General features: G+C 42.4%; 1 protein-coding gene across 2 annotated transcripts; it reads right to left on the bottom strand.

The window, feature by feature from the left end:
• Positions 1–4,769: 4,769 nt before the first annotated feature.
• Positions 4,770–20,633, bottom strand: LOC117415164 (metal transporter CNNM1). 2 transcript variants are annotated; one of them, XM_034025158.3, is made up of 11 exons: positions 18,884–20,633; positions 14,108–14,251; positions 13,831–13,965; positions 11,710–11,879; positions 11,106–11,205; positions 9,349–9,494; positions 8,155–8,392; positions 6,920–7,033; positions 6,310–6,426; positions 5,945–6,012; positions 4,770–5,200 (listed from the first exon to the last, which is right to left on the bottom strand). In XM_034025158.3, exons 1-11 carry the CDS (start codon positions 20,328–20,330, stop codon positions 5,195–5,197), a joined length of 2,685 nt encoding a protein of 894 aa, XP_033881049.2. In that variant the 5' UTR covers positions 20,331–20,633; the 3' UTR covers positions 4,770–5,194. The 2 variants fall into 2 exon arrangements, with proteins under 2 accessions (XP_033881049.2, XP_033881048.2); XM_034025157.3 differs by having other exon boundaries at positions 4,770–6,012.
• Between the last annotated feature and the right edge of the window lie 704 nt (positions 20,634–21,337).

Here is a 21,337-nt window from a genome sequence, read left to right as displayed (position 1 = left end):
GGTACTTTCCTCAGATACTACAGTGTATACATAATTAACAGATACTTGCTGTGATTACGTTCCATAACTACATGAAACTTCTGTTCTATGCCTGCCGTTTCAAACTTAAGAATTTGATAACCTGAGACATGTACTGATGGCTTCAACTGTCAACTTGTGCAAACTGAGTCAAGAAGCTGACGAAAAATGTTAAGCTGTCACATAACTTTATAATCAAGCCCTGTCTCTCATGCTGTTGGCTGTGATTGTTTTTGTGTGTCCCCCCCCAAACCCAAACCCTGACAAAGAAGATAGCTTTTGTTACAGCTCATGCTCATTCCTCTTCCAGGCATGCGAAGGTAGCAGCACAGTTCACTGGCTTGGCATGCCTATTTATCTACAGCAGACAGCATATTTAGGAGACAATAGAAAATGCAGTGTTCCCCCCATGATGTCTTGGCAGAAGCCAGCTTTTTTCACCCCTTTTTTGTTCAAACCCCCTTTAGCAGGAAGTGCTATGGTAGATGATGTTGGGTTCTGTGGGCAGTGCTCGGTCGCCACCATGGAAGCGAACTTTCTGTGTTCTGGGAACACAGATTGACCCTTAGAGGCCTGGGATCCAAAATTGGCCTGTTGACCAGAGGGTCCTAGTTTTAATGCCAGGACACTGCTGCTGTACCTTTGAGCAATGTATTGCTCCAGTAAAACCCCAACTGTATAAATGGGTGTCAGAATTTGTAACCTGCATTGGGAAAAAACATTAGCCAAATAAATACAATATTATACATTAGGGCAGCAGTGTGGAGTAGTGGTTAGAGCTCTGGACTCTTGACCGGAGGGTCGTGGGTTCAATCCCAAGTGGGGACACTGCTGCTGTACCCTTGAGCAAGGTACTTTACCTAGATTGCTCCAGTAAAAACCCAACTGTATAAATGGGTAATTGTATGTAAAAACAATGTGATATCTTGTAACAATTGTAAGTCGCCCTGGATAAGGGCGTCTGCTAAGAAATAAATAATATTATTAAATAAATAAATACTGAATCTTTTGTAGCAAAAAGTTTTGCTTTGTGGATGAGGAAAAAAAGGTACAAGAAAGAAATAGATGTCTACAATTATTTATTTCAGCAATGATTTATTTCAGCAAATTTTTTGCAAAACTCCAAAAATGCTAATTCATAAGTATTATGCTTTTATGCTATGATAGTATTGTCTACAAGGTACTAAAAATTTCAATATGATAATGCAGAACCTAATTCTAGAAAATTTTAGAAAATGCTGGATTTTAGGTGAACATTTTTAGCGAGTATAAAAGATTTAAGCACAGGATGATTGCAAGACAGGTACTGCCACAACGCTCCCTCGGTCTGGAAAGAAGGTTCTTTCACCAACAAGTAGAAGAATTGTGAGGAAGGTTAATAACAATCCAAGATTGACTGCTAAAGATATTCAAAGTGAACTGGCTGCAAGTGGGACTGGGGTTTCCATTTCAACCATAGTTAACTTGGTTTAAAGCGTAACTGGACTTTCCAACACAACAACGATCCAAAGCACACATCAAAATCTACTTCAGAATGCTTAAAGAAGAATAAAATCAAGGTTCTGGAATGGCCTAGTCAAAGTCCCAATCTAAAGCCGATTGAGAATCTTTAGTATGAGTTGAAGAAGGCTGTGCACAAGAGAAGTCCTTGGAATTTGAATGAACTGGAACAATGTGCGTTGAAGAATGGTCAGAAATCACTAAAGAATCATGCCAAAAGCTCATTGACAAATGTCTACAGGTAACCAGAGCCAGAGGCAGATAGGTAAGTGATCCTTCTTCAAGTAATTAACATTAGCTGTATTTAAGTAACATTATAAAGGTGGTGTTGTTTTAATTAGGTGATTTTCTGTTTGTGATTAGTACCAGGAGAGTGTGGTTAAATTGAATAGTGGTTGATTTGCAATTTGATTGGTTTCCACACAGTGTTTTGTAGTTGTGTGATCCAATTGAAGTGCATTGAAACTATTGTATTGCTTAAGTATTGTCTTTAGCGCAGTTTAGCAGCTGTTAACCAGTTCCCTTGCAAAGTGAGGGTGGAGCCTACTTAAGCTGAGTGAATCTACCAGTGGTCAGTCTACAGGTAACCAGAGTTAGAGGCAGATAGTTAGTATAATAGACAGCTAGCCTATTTGTGCGCCAGCATGAAGCAGCAGCCAACCGAACAGCCTCTCTACCAAAGAGCCGGGAATCTAGCTGTGGGAGTCCAGCGAGGAGAGACCTGCGAGGAGAGGCTGTTGGAGAAAATCCAAACCTAGCAGCGCTCTGGAAGACGCCAACTACTAGAAAGGTCTGTACCCTCCCCCCACCACTCCTGCTCCCACTACTACTGTACCTATCTGTCTCACCTGTCCTGCTATGACTGTCTCTCACATCCCTGTTATTGTCCTCTCTGTCGTCATCTGTCCGCTGCTGCTCCCCTAACCCCTCTAACCTCATCCCTCTGCCTCTCCCCCCCTCCCACTCTCTCCCCTCCCGCACTCTGTCTGGTGCCCTCTGGAACTGTCACTCTTCTGTCACTCAAAGCTGATTTCATCTCTGCCTTTGCCTCCCACCTCTCTCTCGATCTCCTTGCTCTCATTGAAACCTGGCTCTCTCCTGATAACACTGTAACTCCTGCTGTCCTCTCTCTACGTCCTGTCCCACCTTACGCTTATTACTGGACAGGGAGGTGGGACTGGTCTTCTCCTCTCTCCCTCCTTACTCTTTTCTGTCCCCTCTGACCTCTCCTCACTCTCTGTTAACACCTTTGAATTTCATGATGTCCAACTAACCTCTCCCTGTCAGCTCCTACTAATTGTACTGTACCGTCCCCCTGGACCTCTCACACACTTTCTCGATGAACTCAACTATCTCCTTTCCTCCCTCCCCTCTCTATCTACCAGCTGTTAGGTGATTTCAACATCCATCTCTCCAACCCCACACGCTCTGCCGGATTCCTTCCGCTCCTTCACTCCTTCAACTTCTCTCTCTCTCCATCCCCTCCTACCCACAAAGCTGGCCGTCAACTTGTCCTCACCTTCTCCGGGGCCTACTGTCCCTCCACCCTCTCTGTTACCCCCCTGGACCTCTCTGATCACTATTTAATCTATTTTCCTCTGCCTCTCCCCTCTCTCCCTACTCCACCTACCCCTACTGTCACCTCCTGTCGTAACCTCCGCTCTTCTCACCTCCCTCCTATCGACTCCTTCTCCCAACTCTCTGTAGACTCTGCTACCTCCACCCTCTTCTCCTCCCTCACCTCCTCCCTCGACTCCCTCTGTCCCCTCTCCTCCCGACCAGCCCACCCCTCCCTTCCCCAACCCTGGCTCTCCTCTGTGCTCCGCTCAGCAAGAACCAAACTGCGCTCTGCTGAAAAGAAATGGAAGAGAACCAAACTCCCTGCTGCCCTAGACCTCTACTGCTCCCTCCTCTCCTCCTTCTCCTCTACTCTCTCCTCTGCTAAACGCTCCTATTTCCAATCTATTATCCAATCCTCCACTAACAACCCCTAGAAACGATTCTCTACCTTCTGGTATCTCCTCCTGGATGCACTCGCCTCTGATCTTTCTATCTCCATTCCTCTGCCTCCTCCTCAGCCAAGAACCTCGGAGTAACCCTGGACCCCTGCCTCTCCTACTCCCAGCACATCTCCACTCTAGCACGCACCTGCCAATTCTTCCTGAGCAACATACGAAGAAGCCGACCCTTCCTCACCAACTACTCTACACAACTCCTCATCCAGGCCCTGGTACTCTCCTGCCTAGACTACTGCAACTCCCTTCTGGCCGGCCTCCCTGGGTCCGCCACCCGTCCACTCCAGCTCATCCAGAACTCCGCTGCTCACCTGGTGTTCTCTCTGCCTCACTTCTCCACCCTACTCCACTGCTCCCCTCACTCCACTGGCTCCTCACATCCAGTTCAAGACTCTTGTACTCGCCTACCGATGCCTTGACCAGACTGCACCCAGCTACCTCTAGACCCTCATCTCTCTCTACAACCCCTCCCGACCTCTCTGCTCTGCCTGCACTAGAAGACTGGCTGTACCTCATCTACCCTCCCCTGCCTCCAGAGCCCGCTCCTTCTCCACCCTCGCCCCGCAGTGGTGGAACGACCTTCCTACGGATGTCAGGACTGCCCAGTCCCTGACCACCTTCCGGCGCCTCCTCAAGACACACCTCTTCCCTTCTGGTCAATATAGCACTCTGCCTTTTATGCACTTTAACTTGCACTTATCTGCTCCCTATTTTACTGTATTTAATCCTGCACTTAACCCAATCTGTAGTATTTTGTATTTCACCTGCACTCGTATCTAACTCTGATGTAACTATCAACACTGTTATCTGCTCTTCAACTGCCCCGATATCAAATCTACTATGTTTTGTATTTGTTCTTATTAGGACTGAAGTCATTGTGTTTTATATCTTGCTCTTAATTGTACTGTAATTCTTGATAAATATTTTTTGTATACAAATGTAAATCGCCCTGGGTAAGGGCGTCTGCTAATAAATAAATAAAAATAAAATACATTTAAAAGAGGTTATTATTGCTAAAAGTGCTGAAATAAATAATTGTAACATCTATTTCTTGTAACTTGTTTTCCTCATCCACAAAAGCAAAGATTTTGCTACAAAAGATTTTTCCTAAAATTCTTTGTTTTTGAGAAATTTCTAGAAATTATACATTTCCATTGGGGTATATAAACTTTTGACTACAACTGTATATATATATATATATATATATATATATATATATATATATATATATATATATATATATATTATATAGTTGTATATATCTAGTTGTAGTCAATATATAAAGTACCACAATAAAGTTTAAAAAGTTATTAAACAAATATGTATATAAACATGATTAAGATGTACATCTTCTTTACAGTTGACATGGAGTCAAACAACACAGGCTTGAATGGAAGTATTGATTCTTCAGATGTTGACTTTTGGCCAACTGGATGTATTCCCAGTACATTTAGCTCCTGTTTAGTGTAACGCTGAGTGACCTGTGATCAACCTGTGTTGAAATGATGCCTGGGTGAATCCTGTGTTAAACACAGAGTTCCGTATGAGATGATGGAAACCAGGCATTCCATTGTATTGAGCCCCCGGAAGTGTGTCTACTAAATTGCTGAAACCCTCCAATCAGTAGCCTCAGGCCTGTCATCATTCTCCCAGGGATTAAGTCAATCCTAAATTAAACACATAAAACAGATTGCTGGATCCTTCACATCAAATAAAACAACCTGAGTAGGCAGTGAGTTAAACTTTACCTGACACCCATACAAAAACAGAGGCGTTGCATAACCTACTTAGCATAATGTAGAATTCTAAATCCATCTGATGGCAGATAATAACAATCGCTACAAAATGTCAAAAAGAAGTAGCAGGGTAGTCTGGATTCAACGCAGGCCCACCGAGCCCACCAATACTGACAACTCTGATGTTATGAACTTGTAGAATGAAGGCTAGCTGAGGACTCCTTTTACTAAATCAGTTTCTAAAGAGAATCAAACAGAACTGATCCTGTCCTTAAATCTAGTTACTAATATTGAGTTGCTTGCTTGTGTTTACATGCACATTCCACTTCAATCGCAAGTACAACTGGAGATCCTAGAGTCATTGATAGATCCTCAATGTCAATCATTTTTCAAGCAGGAATTTAGTCAGATCTTGAAGTAACTGGGCAAAGTGCACAGATTCCTGTGTACCCCATTGCATTTTGGCATGTTACGAGCTGTCATTAAATTCAATTTCATGATTTTGCTCAATAGGGAAGTATAGGGCCATATTTACATTGTAATCATTTGGATAGTTCCACTTGATGCAGAACTCAGGCCAGCTGAAACCAAAATCCACCCGTCCAATTTTTTTTTTTGCAGAGCTCGTCTGCCTGCCTGGCGCCCCCTGTTGATGGAAACGGATTAGGTTTTCACCTGTGGGATCCCAGAGTTGTCCTCTGGCGTCTTCTCTCCATCTCGTGACTTTTTCCGCTTTTTATTGCCTGGGAAAAAAATAATACACAATGTTATATGGACCTGCCCAAACTTTTATATCAGATAGACAGCCTTAATTTGGGCAATTTTAACACACAGGTTTGAAAGAAACTCTGTAGGCATTTACTACCCAGCACTGCATGTAAGAAAAAATGCAACACACTTTGAATCAATTCACTACTAGACGAACACAAAATGAGTACTTGCTCACTCACGTTCATAATATTGATGTGCATGTGCAATGAATGCCGCCTGTGTGATGATGTGATGCGGCTACAGACAGGGGGGTGAACAGTGCTTCTTACTGAGTTTACGAAGGAGTTTCTTTCCCAGGGTCTGGTCAGAGGCGCTCAGAGACAGGCTGCTAATGAACGGGGAGCTGGAGAGGCTGGCTTCCACTGGCACTGCTACGCTGTCTCCGTCTGGAGGGAGAGAATCAAAGAAAGAGCGAGATAGGCATAAGGATCATAGTTCGAGCGAGGGGCATGGAGGTATCAGACTGAAAGAGAAAAAGAGATGGGAGGAGGTGGGGGGGGTCAGACTCACACGTTTAATGTATGAGACATGTTCTTGGCCTGTTAACATGATCGTATTTGTCAAAAAAGATACTTTTTTCAATTTGTGTACTGGATTGTGAAAAAACAACACTGTTATGACAAGATGGAGCTATTAAACCGTTTTCTCAGGGCTGTGGGCAGTGCATTTGACACCTTTGTGACATCTCATATGAATTGGAGACGCATAGGATTCAGTTTTAGACATGATTAAAAGAGAGAAAGAGACTCAGTCAAGGGTAAAAAGGAAAATTACTCAAGGTGGATGTGAAGGAGAGAAAGAGCAAAACAGGGCTGTTAGACACAGAGAAGGATGGGAGAGGGAGAGGGAGAGGTGGCCCCCACCCTGCTGTTTACTCACTCTGCTTCCCAGTGCTCTCAGAACGCTCTGCCAGCTCCTCTCGGATGTTTGGAATCTCATCCATCCTCAGGAAAACAAAATCACTGGGGCTCTTCTGCCCATCTGACTTACTGCCTGCAGGGGGCAAGAAAGAGAGTCGGGGGGGGGGGGGGGGGGGGGGTAGCCTGTTCATTTGTTCTTATTAGAGACTCTAGCGCAGGGGTGACCAACCCTGGTCCTGGAGAGCCACAGGGTCTTCTGGTTTTCGTTTCACCTGAGTTCTCAATTACTAACCTGCAGAAAACCTGCAGGATTGTGGATCTCCAGGACTATTTTTGGCCACCCCTGCTCTAGTGCTCCATTAAGAGTTGTTTGTTCTCACAGCGTTAGTTCACTAAAGTGCCAAATCAGATCTCCAACTAAATGTCTCCATAAAGCTCAATCCTGACAGGCTAGCCATAAACAAACTAAATTATTATTTTAAACATGCAAATCAATACGCAGGCACACAGATCGGAGGAGGCTGTCCTGGAGCACAGGGTCACAGCTGAAGCTGGCGTGGCGTAATTGGGATGTTTTCACCCAGCTTGGTTGCTGTCATTTCAAAACAGTAATGAGTTTCTCAGCTAAGAGGATTTGGGAGCTCCATCTGTCGTCCTTTACAGACTGAGGCAGGGAGGAGAGGGTAACTACCTAACAGTATTCAAACAGCAAAACTGTATTTACTTCCACACTTTAATACTTTTTTCCCCCTGTCAGTTTCAAGTATTGATATCTGCATTCCTGAAAACTCAGTGGCGTGCCATGACAGTTTGACTGAAATTGACTTATTGGGGTCTATTCAACAGCAGTGTATCTAAATAATGCCACAAAATTAAAATAGCACCCTTAAGGTGCATGTAAGTGTAAGGGCCAGTGTTGTTTGATGCATTGCCGTTACAAATTCTATCCCCTGTCGGTGAGATAAAATAAGGTTTAGAGCTCTAAAAGCACAAATAAAGACAAGCCAGCTCTTTGTAAAGTGATTAAGATGCTTGCTTGCTGTTTGCGGGGTAGCCGATCCGCGCCCGGCCTTTGCTGTGTTACTTGAGTCTATTTATGTATTTACTGTCCGATATGAATGATGTATTCAACAGTGCTATTTAGATGAGCCGCTGTTTAGATGAGTTGAATAGATGCTGGTGTGTATTCTTGGGGTCGGGAGGCTGTATGAAGGCCAGGGGAGGATGTGGAAGGATCCATGGGCTGAGACTCACGGACTATGCGGTTCCTCTCGTTGAGCAGGGTGGTGCTCTGCAGGACTCTGCTGCTCTGTGCATTGGTCTCGGCGGGGCTGCTGGTCTGGATTTCAGGCACCGGCAGGGGGGTGCTGCTGGAACGAGTCTCGGGGGTCGGAGTGCTGTCCTCGTTCGCCTGGGCATCTGTGTCAGGAGTCTGCGGAGAGCTGTCCATGCGAGTGGCAGTAAGTGCATTCTGGTAGTGATGCCGTGTGATCTGCGGGGAAAGCAGAAGGTTTAGAGGCTCATCCTTCACAATAAGTGAATATATACATGTATGTGTGTGGGTTTGTGGGCGTGTGGGGGTGGGTGTGTGCGTGTGTGTTTGTGTGTGTGTGTGTGGGTGTGTGTGTGTCAGTGGGTGTGTGTGGGGGCGTGGGGGGGTGGGGGGGTATGTGTGTACGTGTGTGTGTGGGGGGGTGGGGTGTGTGTTTGTGTGTGTGTGTGTGTGTGTGCGGGTGTGTGTGTGTGTGCATGTGTGTGTGTATGCATGTGTGTGTGTGTGTGGGTGTGTGTGTGTGCATGGGTGTGTGGGGGGAGTGTGTGCGTGTGTGTGTGTGTGGGGGTGTGTGTGTCAGTGGGTGTGTGTGGGGGGGTGGGGGGTGGGGGTGTGTGTGTGTACGTGTGGGGGGGTGTTTGTGTGTGTGCGTGTGTGTGTGTGCATGTGTGTGGGTGTGTGTGGGTGTGTGTGTGTGCGTGTGTGCGTGCGTGGGTGTGTGTGTGTGTGGGGGGGGGGGGTGTATTGTTTTATAACAAGAATATCAGGCCTGCCCCCTCTGAATGAACTAAAATGTAACAGCGTTATTAAAAGAAAGAAGCACATAAACTATACAGCTATGGCCAAAAGTTTTGCATCACCCCACAGAATTAACTCTGTTTGCTTCATAAAGTTGAACGAAACCTGCTGAACAATGTTACGTTAACATACTGAATTACATGAAATACTGTACTACTATTATGGCTTCAGGTAGACTATCATTTTGTATTATTTTTTTTTGATTACATGATGGTAAATAAAAGATCTAAATTGTGTTCTATATATATATTTGTTATGTCTCAATCCTAGGTGTTGCAAAACTTTTGGCTTTAGCTGTAGGTGTGACTTTTACTTCCTAGACAGAAAGATTTTTTTTTTTTTTTAAATCACTAAATGAAAGGTTTATAGCCCCCTACCTTAATGATCTGCAGGTTGGTAAGCTGGCGTACAGAGTAGTCTGGCAGGTAGGTGTTGTTGCTGCTGTTAAGTTGGCTCATGCTGTCCCCATAATTCAGTGACTCAGACCGGTTGAGACCGCTGCTGCGAGATGGGGACCTGTGAACTGGACAGCAGCCAGACACAGAGGTAACAGCAGACTTCAGTCATGGCATGATACAGCACAGGTCACACCATAGCACTGGAATAATTATTTTTTTTGCAGATTGCATAGTGATCAAAAAATTCACAAAACCCAAATATAAATATTCTATATAGAAAGGGTTACTAGGATCTGGTAGTACAGCCTGTATTCACATCACAACACATGTATTTATTTTTCAAGTAGTTGTTGACAGAGTAGTATTGTATAGTCTGGGATTTGGTTTAGTATCGCGGTGTAGGACTCTCTTGTACCTGTTTTGTTTCCACAAAAATCACTTTAGTTGTTAAGAATACTGACCCAGGCTGACCCAGACACTGTACAGACTTCCAGGTGGATAGATTAATTATATAGATAGTAGTCTAACCTAATGAAGTCTCTAATGGACAGACTGGATTCTCTGAATTGAATTTCCTGGCTCTCTGATGCCTGCTCTAAGAAATTGTACAATGTGCCTCTCATCCCATTACAAGTGCTGTCACAAGGTAGCACATTTTATTAGGTTATGAATGTACTCGTGAAAGTAACTGATGAGTTGAAAAATATTTTTTTTCGTAACTTTGGTGTAGAAAAAGATATTTCACAATTTCAACAGTTAATGCACACGTACTATGCTGTATAAGGGTCCTTCACTAATTCACTGTTCAATATGAGCTGCGTGGTGTTTTAAAAGGGTGAGCTAAGACCCAGTTCAGGGTCTCATTCGTCCAGGAAGGGAATCAATAACAACCAGGGGGATTCTACTGTGCCTTGGGCAGGGCTCCAGAGACGGAGCAAGTGGGGACTGAGAAAGAGGGCTTGAGAAACACACAAACAAGGTTGTGCGCACTGTGACAGCTCCACAAGCACCTGCAGAGGATTTGTGTTTAATAATGGAGCAACGGTCACTTGCATTGCTGTTCACTCTGTGTCGCAGAATTCACAAGGAAAGGCACTGATTGGTTATTGTGTGCACTCCCCCAGTCAATGGGAAATCCATGAAGAACTGCTTGAGTCAGCAGAGAGAGAGAGAGAGAGAGAGAGAGAGAGAGAGAGAGAGAGAGAGAGAGAGAGAGAGAGAGAGAGAGAGAGAGAGAGAGAGAGAGAGAACCAAGATGTTTTTTTTTTGATGGAGATCAATGATAATCACTGGAATGTTAATTATAGTGTTTTTTTTCTCTGGTTGCAGGCAGCTGATAGTGTAACAAACTTCTATATTATAGTACTCAGATTTGCCCCAAATGATAAACTCTGAGTTACTGACTGCCTAAAACTAAACATTGCCAGTATCTGGTATTTGATCTCCACATTCCAGGTCTGTGTGATTTGTGTTCTCTTTGCCAATGAGTCACAGAATGAATGAACTGGTAAATCCCCTACAAACTCAAAGAAGGCATACCATAATTTTAAAACTATAACACAATATTTTCTCCTTGTTACACATACGCACAGTATACACAGGTTATACTATGGTGTTTTTTAGGGTACTATTCAAAAGGAGCCCTATCATGCACATTATACACAGGTGCATGTTACACATAGGATGAATGCTATTACATAAAACATGACGGTACTCCCTGTTGTTCAAACAATCACCTGATGTCAGATTGGACATGATGGCTGGCACTCCATAGTAAGTAAACGCCCCATTCTCGAACCTCAGTGCTTCCTTTCCTATCTCCACCTCTACTCGCCCCTTAAAGACAAAATCATGACCAAATTTATTAACCTTGGTAGTTGAATAGTTATTGTTAGGGGACCTGGAGCACTATTGCTTAGTGGTTAATGTTAATAACAGAGAAGCAATGTGGGCTAGTAGTTAAAATTGAGAGACTAAGGCTGGGACCAAATCAAAACTTTGACAACCCGCTAATTGCACTTAACAAAACTGTATTTAATAGCGTTTTCTTTTTATGAGTAGAAGAAGTAAGATACTTACAAAAAAAAGAAAACACTATTAAATACAGTTTTGTTAAGTGTGATTAGCGGGTTGTCAAAGTTTTGATTTGGTCCCAGCCTAAGAGGCAGTGTGGCCTAGTGGTTAGAGTTGAGGGACTGGTAGGCAGTGTGGTATAGTGGCTAGAGCTGAAGGACTGGGAGGAAGTGTGACCTAGCGGTTAGAGCTGAGGGACTGGGAGGTAGTGTGGCCTAGTGGTTACAGCTGATGGACTGGGAGTCAGTGTGGTTTAGGCAACTGTACCTGCAGCACCAGGATAAAGTAATCCACAGGCTTGCTGCGCTGGAACAGGAAGTGTTCGATGGCTCTCTTGTTCTTCTCGTTGAACTTGAGTTCCTGCACCACACTGGGGTGCTTGAGCAGGCGCAGAAGGATCTTCTCAGAGATGTGGCACGACTTGAAGGGCTCCACCTCTGAATGGAGGCAAAGAGACCAGGTGAGAGGAGCACACCCTGAGTCCATAGTTCAAGACTGGGAAACATGCTGCATTTGTATGTGCTTTTGGAATTTATTTTTTTGGTTGTTTGCAGATACACAATTGATCCACAGATAACCACTTCTAAACAGAGCAGAGTCCCAGACACATGGAATTGAAATGAGCCGTTAAAATATAATGAGAGGCGCAAGATTTCAAGAGGAAATAACATTCTACTGAGCTTAGCGTTATCTTTAGAGAGCCATATGGACCTTTTGAAACACATTGCAAACATTATACAGAAAATTGCCCTGTAGATTACACGGTTTTAACATATCTCTGTTTGGAAGACTGACTTGAACCAGTCAGTTAAAAATATGATTAATCAAGGCTATTAAGGGTGATGTGATCAGTGATGTTTTATATATATTTTATATATATATATATATATATATATATATATATATATATATATATATATATATATATATATATATATATATATATATGTTCATACAAGTTTATATAATGAAAACAATAGAGAAGAATGCAGAGCAATGTTTGAAAATCAAATATGTTCATGCAAGATCATATTTGTTAATAAACAGTATGTTGATGTATAAGCATAGATGTTCCTATACAGTACGTCATTTTTTGCAGAACAGTGTGTGATGCTGCAGGTGTGCTACCGAGGGGTGCTTTTCTATCGGGAATTAAAGGGCATCTTATGGTAGGGCTTATAGGAATCTGATTTAAAAATCACCTCGAATAGCCAGCTTACAGATACAACCCACTATACATGTCACAGAATATTTTTCACCAGAAGATCAATGTTTCAGTAAACAGCTACCCTATACTGTACAATTGTGTTCATTCACAAAAGCACATACACAGGTACAATACAAAAACCCTGGTTTTCATTTTATTATTATAAGGTAAAATTATAGTACACAACCGTTTCTCCTGTTACGCTTTTGATTAACTGTTTTTGGGGTGGGTTACGTGAATAAAGCAGGTATTTTATATTTACATGTAAAAGACATGTGTTTCATACCACAAACAAATACAATATTAAATGTTGCAGCAGACTGACACAATCCAGCCTCACAGGTATAGAATTGCAGTACATTCTTTCTGAACACATACAACGCAACCAGCCAAGACTCTGGGCTGAACTCAATGCTGCCTGTCCATGGATTTACATGGCTGATGCCATTGATCTGCCCTCGAGCAAGCGATCCACAACAAAGCATGGAAGTCTCTCAAGATAAGTAGGGACAGTCCTGGTTACTACTTGGATTGGAGGCCTTAAAAGAAGCACCAGCTAGAAAGAACACCCCCCTCTGTGCCAGAACTCAAGCAAAGCTCAGACAGGGTGTCAGTGAGGTTACGGACAGTGCTGCTGGAGCAGCTGTCTTTCAGATGAGACACTAAATTAAGATCATGCCGACTTTAAATATTCCATGGTTCAATTTCAAAGAGGAGACTGGTGCACTAACTTGAGTGTCCTGACTTATCGGTAATTCAACCAAGAGCCACCCCAACTGGCTAATTTCATTTTAATTTTTCCTCTGGTAATAAGATCTTGCAGATCTATATAGTACTGTGAAAAAATATCTGTTTAGTTTTTATTTTATTAAATAATAATAATAACCTATACTATCTAATCATAACCCATAGAAAAAAGAATACATATGTATATATGTATATGTATGTATATATATATATATATATATATATATATATATATATATATATATATATATACACACAGTATATATATAGCATATACATAGTAGCAGAGCAGGGAGGGAGTTAAAAATCCTCCCTGTCACACACGTGTATTATTTGTTAATTGTTTTATTTAATTTAATTTTTTGTTTAATATTCTTTAATATTTTTCTCATATTAGTTAAACACTGGAGAAGGCCCTCTCCTGAGTACCCTACCTGTTGCCAGGAAGCGGTGTGTGGCTAGGAGAAGCTGGGGTGAGATCCTCATCTCGTTCTCTGTGAGCTTGAACAGTGAGAAGTCCTGCTGCTTCCCCTCATGGTGAGACACCCTCCTCTTTGTACGGTTATCAGCTATGAACACAAACATATGGACTTTTGTTTCATTTTCAGCTGAGACAACAACATTACTTTTATTTTTAAAACAGTTAATAACAATAACAGATGGAATGAGTCTGTAATTTCCGCGATGCAGAGAGGAAGTCATGTGACGTACTGTACAGGTCAGTCTCATCCAGGATCTCTGATTTGATGATCTCCTCAATGACGTCCTCCAGTGTGACAATGCCCATCACCTCATAGAAGGGGTCCCCCTCTCCCTCGTTGTTCACACGCTGCACGATCGCCAGGTGTGATTTACCTGTGTGATATAAAGAAACCAGGTGAGAGCTGGATCATCATAAAACTGAAATATAGCACTAACTCCAGGCCTAACCCTGAACAGCCCCCATCCGGGTGAAGGCAGGCTGCGGGCTAAGAGCTCTGTTCTTCTCTCAGCCCAGCAACTGATAGAGATGGTAACTACCTCCTGCACTGAAGAAGCTCCAGGGTGCCAAGTGGCAGTAACCACAGGGCAATTTAGACAGGAGTGTAACAACTCATTAGTTCTGCCTGGCTGCACAGCTAGGGCTTCCTGTGTTGCCATAGCGACAGGACCTGTCACTGACCTGTTCCTCCCCAGAGACATGACAGGAGCGAGAAAGATATTTTGGAAAACACTGTTTTATTTATTTATTTATTTATTTATTTATTTTAAAATAAATCCAATCAGATTAATTTTATTCAAAAATGAAACAGGGCTTTGTGCAGTCACAGCAAAACTCTTCAAATGATGTATTACATAAGCTTCCCTGTTCCAGCAGCTCTGTAATGAGCTGTGATGCGACTCACACTGAATCCTGGTTTTACTGACTTGGCCACAGTCCTGTCCCTCTGCTCACAGTGTCACTGTCGGTGCCATCAGCACAGCTTTAGCAGCTCAGTTCATTTACTGCTGGCATTCTGTAAATCAGGCGAGGCTTTGAGTCTCTTTTTCATGATATAAAATCATTCTTGATATTCATTGATTGTTAGTCATGATCAAACTTTTTATGAGACTAACCCAGAAAGTTGAAATTCCTTTTCTGGAGTGGGTTTACACATCCAGAATTTCAAAAAAGCTACTCATAGATCTGTACCTATAGGAGAGCTATTCAAGTAGACAAGCTTTCAGCTTGTGCCTTTACCAGGAACTTCATTCTCAGTTGTGAGGCTTTCGTCATTTCAAACGACTGTGCTACACAAAGGCACATATTAAAATATGGAATGAATTTTAATATGTCATGAATCAAAATACTTCAGGCTGTCCGAGTGGAGGAAAGCTGGTGGATACCACAATATTATATAAATGGGTAATTTTATATTTTACCACAATATTATATAAAATCAGGTAATTTTATATTTTTCCTGAATGGCAGATCAGCTCTGTCTCAGTAGTAGGCACCCTGGTCAGTGAGGACAGGATGCCACTGGCTGTGAAGGACTCTGAGATGACTATTTAAATCCCTGCAGCTGCTTAAGAAGCTGTGTAATGCATTGCTGCTGCTGCTGCTGCTGCCACTGCTGTGGCACACATTGCATGACATTCCCAGCTTCTTACATAACCACTGCCTCTTCTCTGAGCTACATACTTATTTGCTCTGAAATATCTGTTTTTTGAACCTGTACTTAAATTAGCAGGCTTAGCCAGTATTAGTCCAGCTACACCACTATCAGCACCCAAGATATGAATTTCAGCTGGAATAGTAAGCAAGCATGGCAAATAATGAACAGAAGCATACAGAACACACATATTAAACAGCTATGAGATTAACTATTAGAAAAATGCTGATGATAGGCTGACGAGTGTCCCTTTTATATTAAGCAGCTAATATATTTATAAATAACAGCATACACTGTAAATCCACATTTTCAAAATCGTAGCAAGGCCACTGTTAAAAGAGAGACTAGAAGCTTTTATTTTTTGTTGCTGATATGTCATGTCCACGTGTCAGGTAACTCAGCTGTTACTTTCCCTGATTATATACTGTATATTATTTTTAGTTTGCTGGTAATTTAGACTTCTTGTTGCTGAAATGCGGTATTTCTGTTTCTGTACAGTGCCTCGGGTGTTCGATATGAAAGGGTCCGTCTAAATATGTGTGGTACATTGCAAACAGTAATAATAATAATAATAATAATAATAATAATAATAATAATAATAATAATAATAATAATACATCATATCACCACAGTAATGTATCCTCTTCTTTGAGACCATTAAAAAACAAATGAGCAATGACCCCCCCCCCCCCCCCCATCTGCACAAATTAACCCAAGTGACATTCAGACAGCCTCCCTGCAAACCTGCACACACACACACCACACCACACAAGCATCTTCACAGCTTTAAATGTCATGTGAAGCCAAAAGCAGACTGAAAAGGTAACAAAGGCTTTAAATATTTGAACGTTTATATTTCTGAGCTGTCGGGGGTGATTGAAGTATGGAAGGGCTGCAGGGTGGAGGAGAGAGGATGTCACAGCAAGACAGGAAAAACAAGACAGTAAAGCTGCCTCAGTTACCTCCTGCTTTACTTTGAATCAGGGCTGTGCTTGTATAGGATATTCATAGCCTCTTGTTGCTGCAGCTACTGTAGTGTCAGGAACCTGTGTGACCGAGGAACAGGAAAACCTTTCTGCTTTTGTGTATTTGGTGCTGTTCCAATTGCAAAGCAACAGCCAAGCAAGGCCCCTGTCACCAGTCACGTGCAGGGCTCCCCGTTAACACAGAGTGTGTGCTACTTTTGTAATTGTTGCTACATATTTATCCAAATCTTTGAAGAAGGCACATGAACCACCGGCACATCACCTCACTCCATTGTCTACTGGTGAGACCCTGCAGTTGAAAGACACAGAGACTGCACACAGTGATTTTCTTCCATTTAAAAATATGAGTATTGTTTGTATCATATATTTGTATATCGGTGACAGACTTATGTGGGTGGAGAGATCTCTGCTACCTTAGAAAGTTGGCATTCTGTGAGCACGAAAATTAAAATTTTGAACTAGACAAAATAAACTATTATTTTAATTCCTTACAACAAAAAAAATGTCAACACGCATTTAAACTGAATATGGAAATGACAACTCTCTTTAACAATTAGTTTGAATGTTTTTAGTCTAGAGATGTGCAGGGCTGCACACATCACCTAGCTCAAAGTTTTGCCGGCGCTGACCGAATGGATGGGATCTATTAATCTGACAACATATTGCCCAGTATTGCAGACATTCTTTCTTAAGGCTAATTCTGCTGGTGATGCCTGTATGGAAGATTTGAGTAAATACATAAAGTAGTTCACTGTGCTAGCATGCAACACTGTAATGGGCAGATTTAGGCAAAAACACACACACACACACACACACACACACACACATATATATATATTATATATATTCCTGTTCTATAAGTATCCTGTTCTAACTATTCTCTTTGAGCTATTTACTGTTTTTTAATTCTCTGCACTCTCTCTCTCTCTCGCTCTCTCTCTCTCTCTCTCTCTCTCTCTCTCTCATATATATATAATTGTCCATCTTGGATAAATTCTGTCTGTGTACAAAAACCTCCCTTCAAATCAGTTTAGACTTTAATCCGATCCGGGTAAGACTGATGCCTGTGATCTTGTTTTACTTAACACTCAAAGCTCTGGGATGAAGTAATGCTGTAATTATATTGGTCTCTTACTTTGTTTTGTATAAATATTCCTTTCTTTGTTAAAGCTGTGAGGTCACGTCTTAAACTGATTATTCTGTGAGTGGGGCAGACAGACATCACGACACACACTGATTGATAGGATGACAGAGTTTAGATATACAAATAAAGTGACATATACAGACAAATGCAGATAGACAAATGCAGATAGACAAATGCAGATAGACAAATGCAGATAGACAAATGTCTACAGTTTTCCTTGAGAAGGCCCCTTCCATTGTTTTAAAGTTGCACTTAACTTCACTGTAAACATGTAAACAAGCAGTCTTATTCATGGCACATGAAATCATAAAATATTTGCCCATAGAAACTTAAAAATAAACTTATTATGGTGGCCATATCAGGTTGGAGGTCAGTGTCTTGGTCACCAAAAACATTGAGCATACAGTGTTTATAACACCTTGCAAATATGAAGACAGTATCTCAAATGGCTTGTGATGTTTGAGGATTCGGCAAGGGGCAGCACAGACCATCAAAGTCAGTGGATCCCAACCCTGGTCCTGGGGGCCCCTGTGGCTGCTGGTTTTTATTTCAGCTGAGCTCTCAATTACTTAACTAGACCCTTAATTCAACTGATAATTTCCTTAATTAGACCCTTTTAGTTGTTTTCAGCTCTTAAAGAGTTGTAGATTTCAAGTTAGCTATAACCGTTTAATAATAACTTGAACGCTGTAACTGTTTAAGAGCTGAAAACAATTAAAAGGGTTTAATTAAGCAAATTATCAGTTCAATTAAGGGTCTAGTTAAGTCATTGAGAGCTCAGCTGAAATAAAAACCAGCAGACACAGTGGGTCCCCAGGACCAGGGTTGGGATCCACTGATCTTAGTGACCCGCATTTCACAGGTCAGACCCGTGACAGTCATTGTACAACCCGCAAAATAAAATATGTAAGATCACTGTTTGGTAACAAAATAAAGTTTGTCATTATCAACATATGACTGTAGGTACACTCCATTCATTGACAGGTTCTTAATTCCAGTTACAAATTATAATATTTTAAATTAACCAGTGATATTGCAGGGCAACTTCTCCAGCTCCATAGAGTTTACAAAAACAATTTTAAAAATTAAGCACAGAATGAGTGACCAAGGAGGTATAAATGTATATACTGTAATACATACTACATAATATATATCAATATCGTTGGTATGGGTGTATAAAGATATCTGTACGTCCTACAAAAGATAAAAAGCTTTAGGCTACCTTTCTTGAACTCCTCCAGCATTGCATCCAGCTTGGTGTCGTTGAACACACAGTGCAGGGGATGGTTGTAAAACTGCGTGATGGTTTTCAGCGTGGTACAGTCATCGGGATCCACGAAGGCCAGGTCCTTCACGAACAGGATATCAACGATATTGGACCGCTCGTTCTCGTAGACTGGGATTCTGGTGTAACCGCTCTGCATTATCTCAGACATGGTGTTGAAGTCAAGCACGGAGTCTGAACCGAGCATGAAGCAGTCGTTCAGTGGGGTCAGCACATCTTCCACCGTCTTAGTCCGGAGCTCCAGGGCGCCCTGGATGATATTCAGCTCCTCTTTGACCAGGTCATGGTAAGGGTCTGTGACGCGCAGCATCCCCAGCAGTTTCTCCCTGGTGTAGAAGTTGCTGATCTCCTGACGCAGGAACACGTCCAGGAGCTTGCTGATGGGGAAAGAGATGGGAAATGAGATGACCATTAACAACCGCGTCACCCAGATGGTCTTGGAAGCAAGTGCCAACCCGTGTCTGGATGCCACCGAGTGGGGAAGAATCTCCCCGATAAAAAAGATGCCGAAAGTGCAGACGAGGATGGAGAGCCAGGTCACCTCAAACGCCTGGCAAAGCCAGACCGCCAGAGAGGCGTTGATCAGCGCGTTTCCCAGAAGCAATGTACACAGCAGGTAGTTCCCGTTCTTTCGGACCAACTCAATCCGCCGTGCATACTTTTGTTCCTTCTCTGTGCCGCTGTTCTGTATAACCCTGAGCTCCACGGGATCTAACGCCAATAAACTCAGGTTGAGCCCGCTAAAGAGAGCGGAAAATCCCAACATTACTAAGGAGACAGCAACCTGCAGCCAGACATCCGCTTCTGGGGGCCGCTCAACCACTGCCAGCCAGAAATCTCTAGTCCTAAAGTGCTCCCATTTGACCCCATCAAAGGCACACATTGAATAGTACTTTATTTTTTCACCTCTGCGCAGGTCCTTGGCCAGCAGATCCACTAAGACTGAGTTGTGGTTGTACGGAGGTTTGAATGAGCCCAATAACTCGATATCAGAGGTCCTGGCGTTCTTGTCCATGCAGAGGTTCCTTTTCGGGTGAATCTGTCCTGATCTACCAGAACTCGGTTCTTCAATAAAAGCGATCCACGGTGTAGCCACTGCATCCCCAGTTCTACCACCGACAGTTCTGTTGAATCGCTGGGATGCTGTGTAATAAATACGCAGCCTGAACCGCGTCCCTTCTGTCGCTTTCAGCACCCCATTTTCCACGGACAGCTCTCCCCTAGTGTCCTCGGGGCGGAAACCCAGTAATCCGAGGACAGAAACCGGCAAGGTGAAAGCAAAAATGATGAGCAGGGACACGGATCCGGGTCGGGAGATGCAGAGCTGAGAGCTCACAGCCGCAGCATCCGCAGCCATGATGCTGAGTGAGTTGTTTGGAGACATTGGAGAGCTCAGTCACATGGTAAACCCCTCTCCTCTCTTCATTCGTCTGCTCCTCGTTTTAGCAGCAGACATGCAGGAAACAGCTGGAGGACTCAGTAAATACAGCAGAGTGAACTGAGAAGTATAAGCCTAATGTCTTTACGAAATATTACATTACAGTGATGCAATGCAATTTTGCAATAAGCTCTACAGTTTATGTAGTAGATCTGTTACAATATTCCCACTACACGTTCTTCTTGAAGCACACTGCATTGAAAACAAACACACATTTGGCTTATTAGTTTGTGTATGTTTTCTTGCATGGATATTTGTTTGGGTGTTTGTTCATTTGTTAAAATTGTGTTTTTATTTTAGAACTGCACTGTCCGACATTTAAGATTATTTTTACACTTCAGTTTGACGCATCATGCATTCCTTCGTTTGCATCTCTTTACTACACTCGGATTAGCACTCTGTACACCCAGTTTATTTACATCCCTCAAAGATAGTTTTATCTGCATAGACACCTGCAATCTAAAATATCGATTTAAGGAATAAGAACAATAAAGAATGGTTCTGCAGAGCTTTGCTGAAGTATGAGGTCACATATATTCAAGATCAAGAAGGGACCCATCCAAATGCTGATTAATCCCGATAGAGCTGGTGCTTTCAAACCGTGCACATAAAATAACAACATTTTAAATAAACAAACAAATAAATAAATAAATACATACATCTTATGAGATCACAGTGTATTTACAGGTCAAACACAACCGTGGCACTACCAGCCCCGCAAGTTTTGTCCCCCAGTGTGACCCAGAACACCTCCAGTTACACAAGTCTCGCCTACTGTTAAACACAAACGCGTTTGTACAGGGGCTGACCATGGCAATTAGAACCCACAAGATGGCGCCCTTTACACTTCTTACACAAATGTATTTTGACCACAGGAATTTTGTAATAGTTGAAGAGGTAAGGCTTGTCGATTTACTAAAGTCGATTTACTAAATTAAAGTTGATTGAAATGG

This window comes from Acipenser ruthenus, chromosome 7 (genome assembly GCF_902713425.1).
Source record: "Acipenser ruthenus chromosome 7, fAciRut3.2 maternal haplotype, whole genome shotgun sequence".
Lineage (NCBI taxonomy): Eukaryota > Metazoa > Chordata > Actinopteri > Acipenseriformes > Acipenseridae > Acipenser > Acipenser ruthenus.
This window is presented reverse-complemented; position numbering and strand designations above follow the sequence as displayed.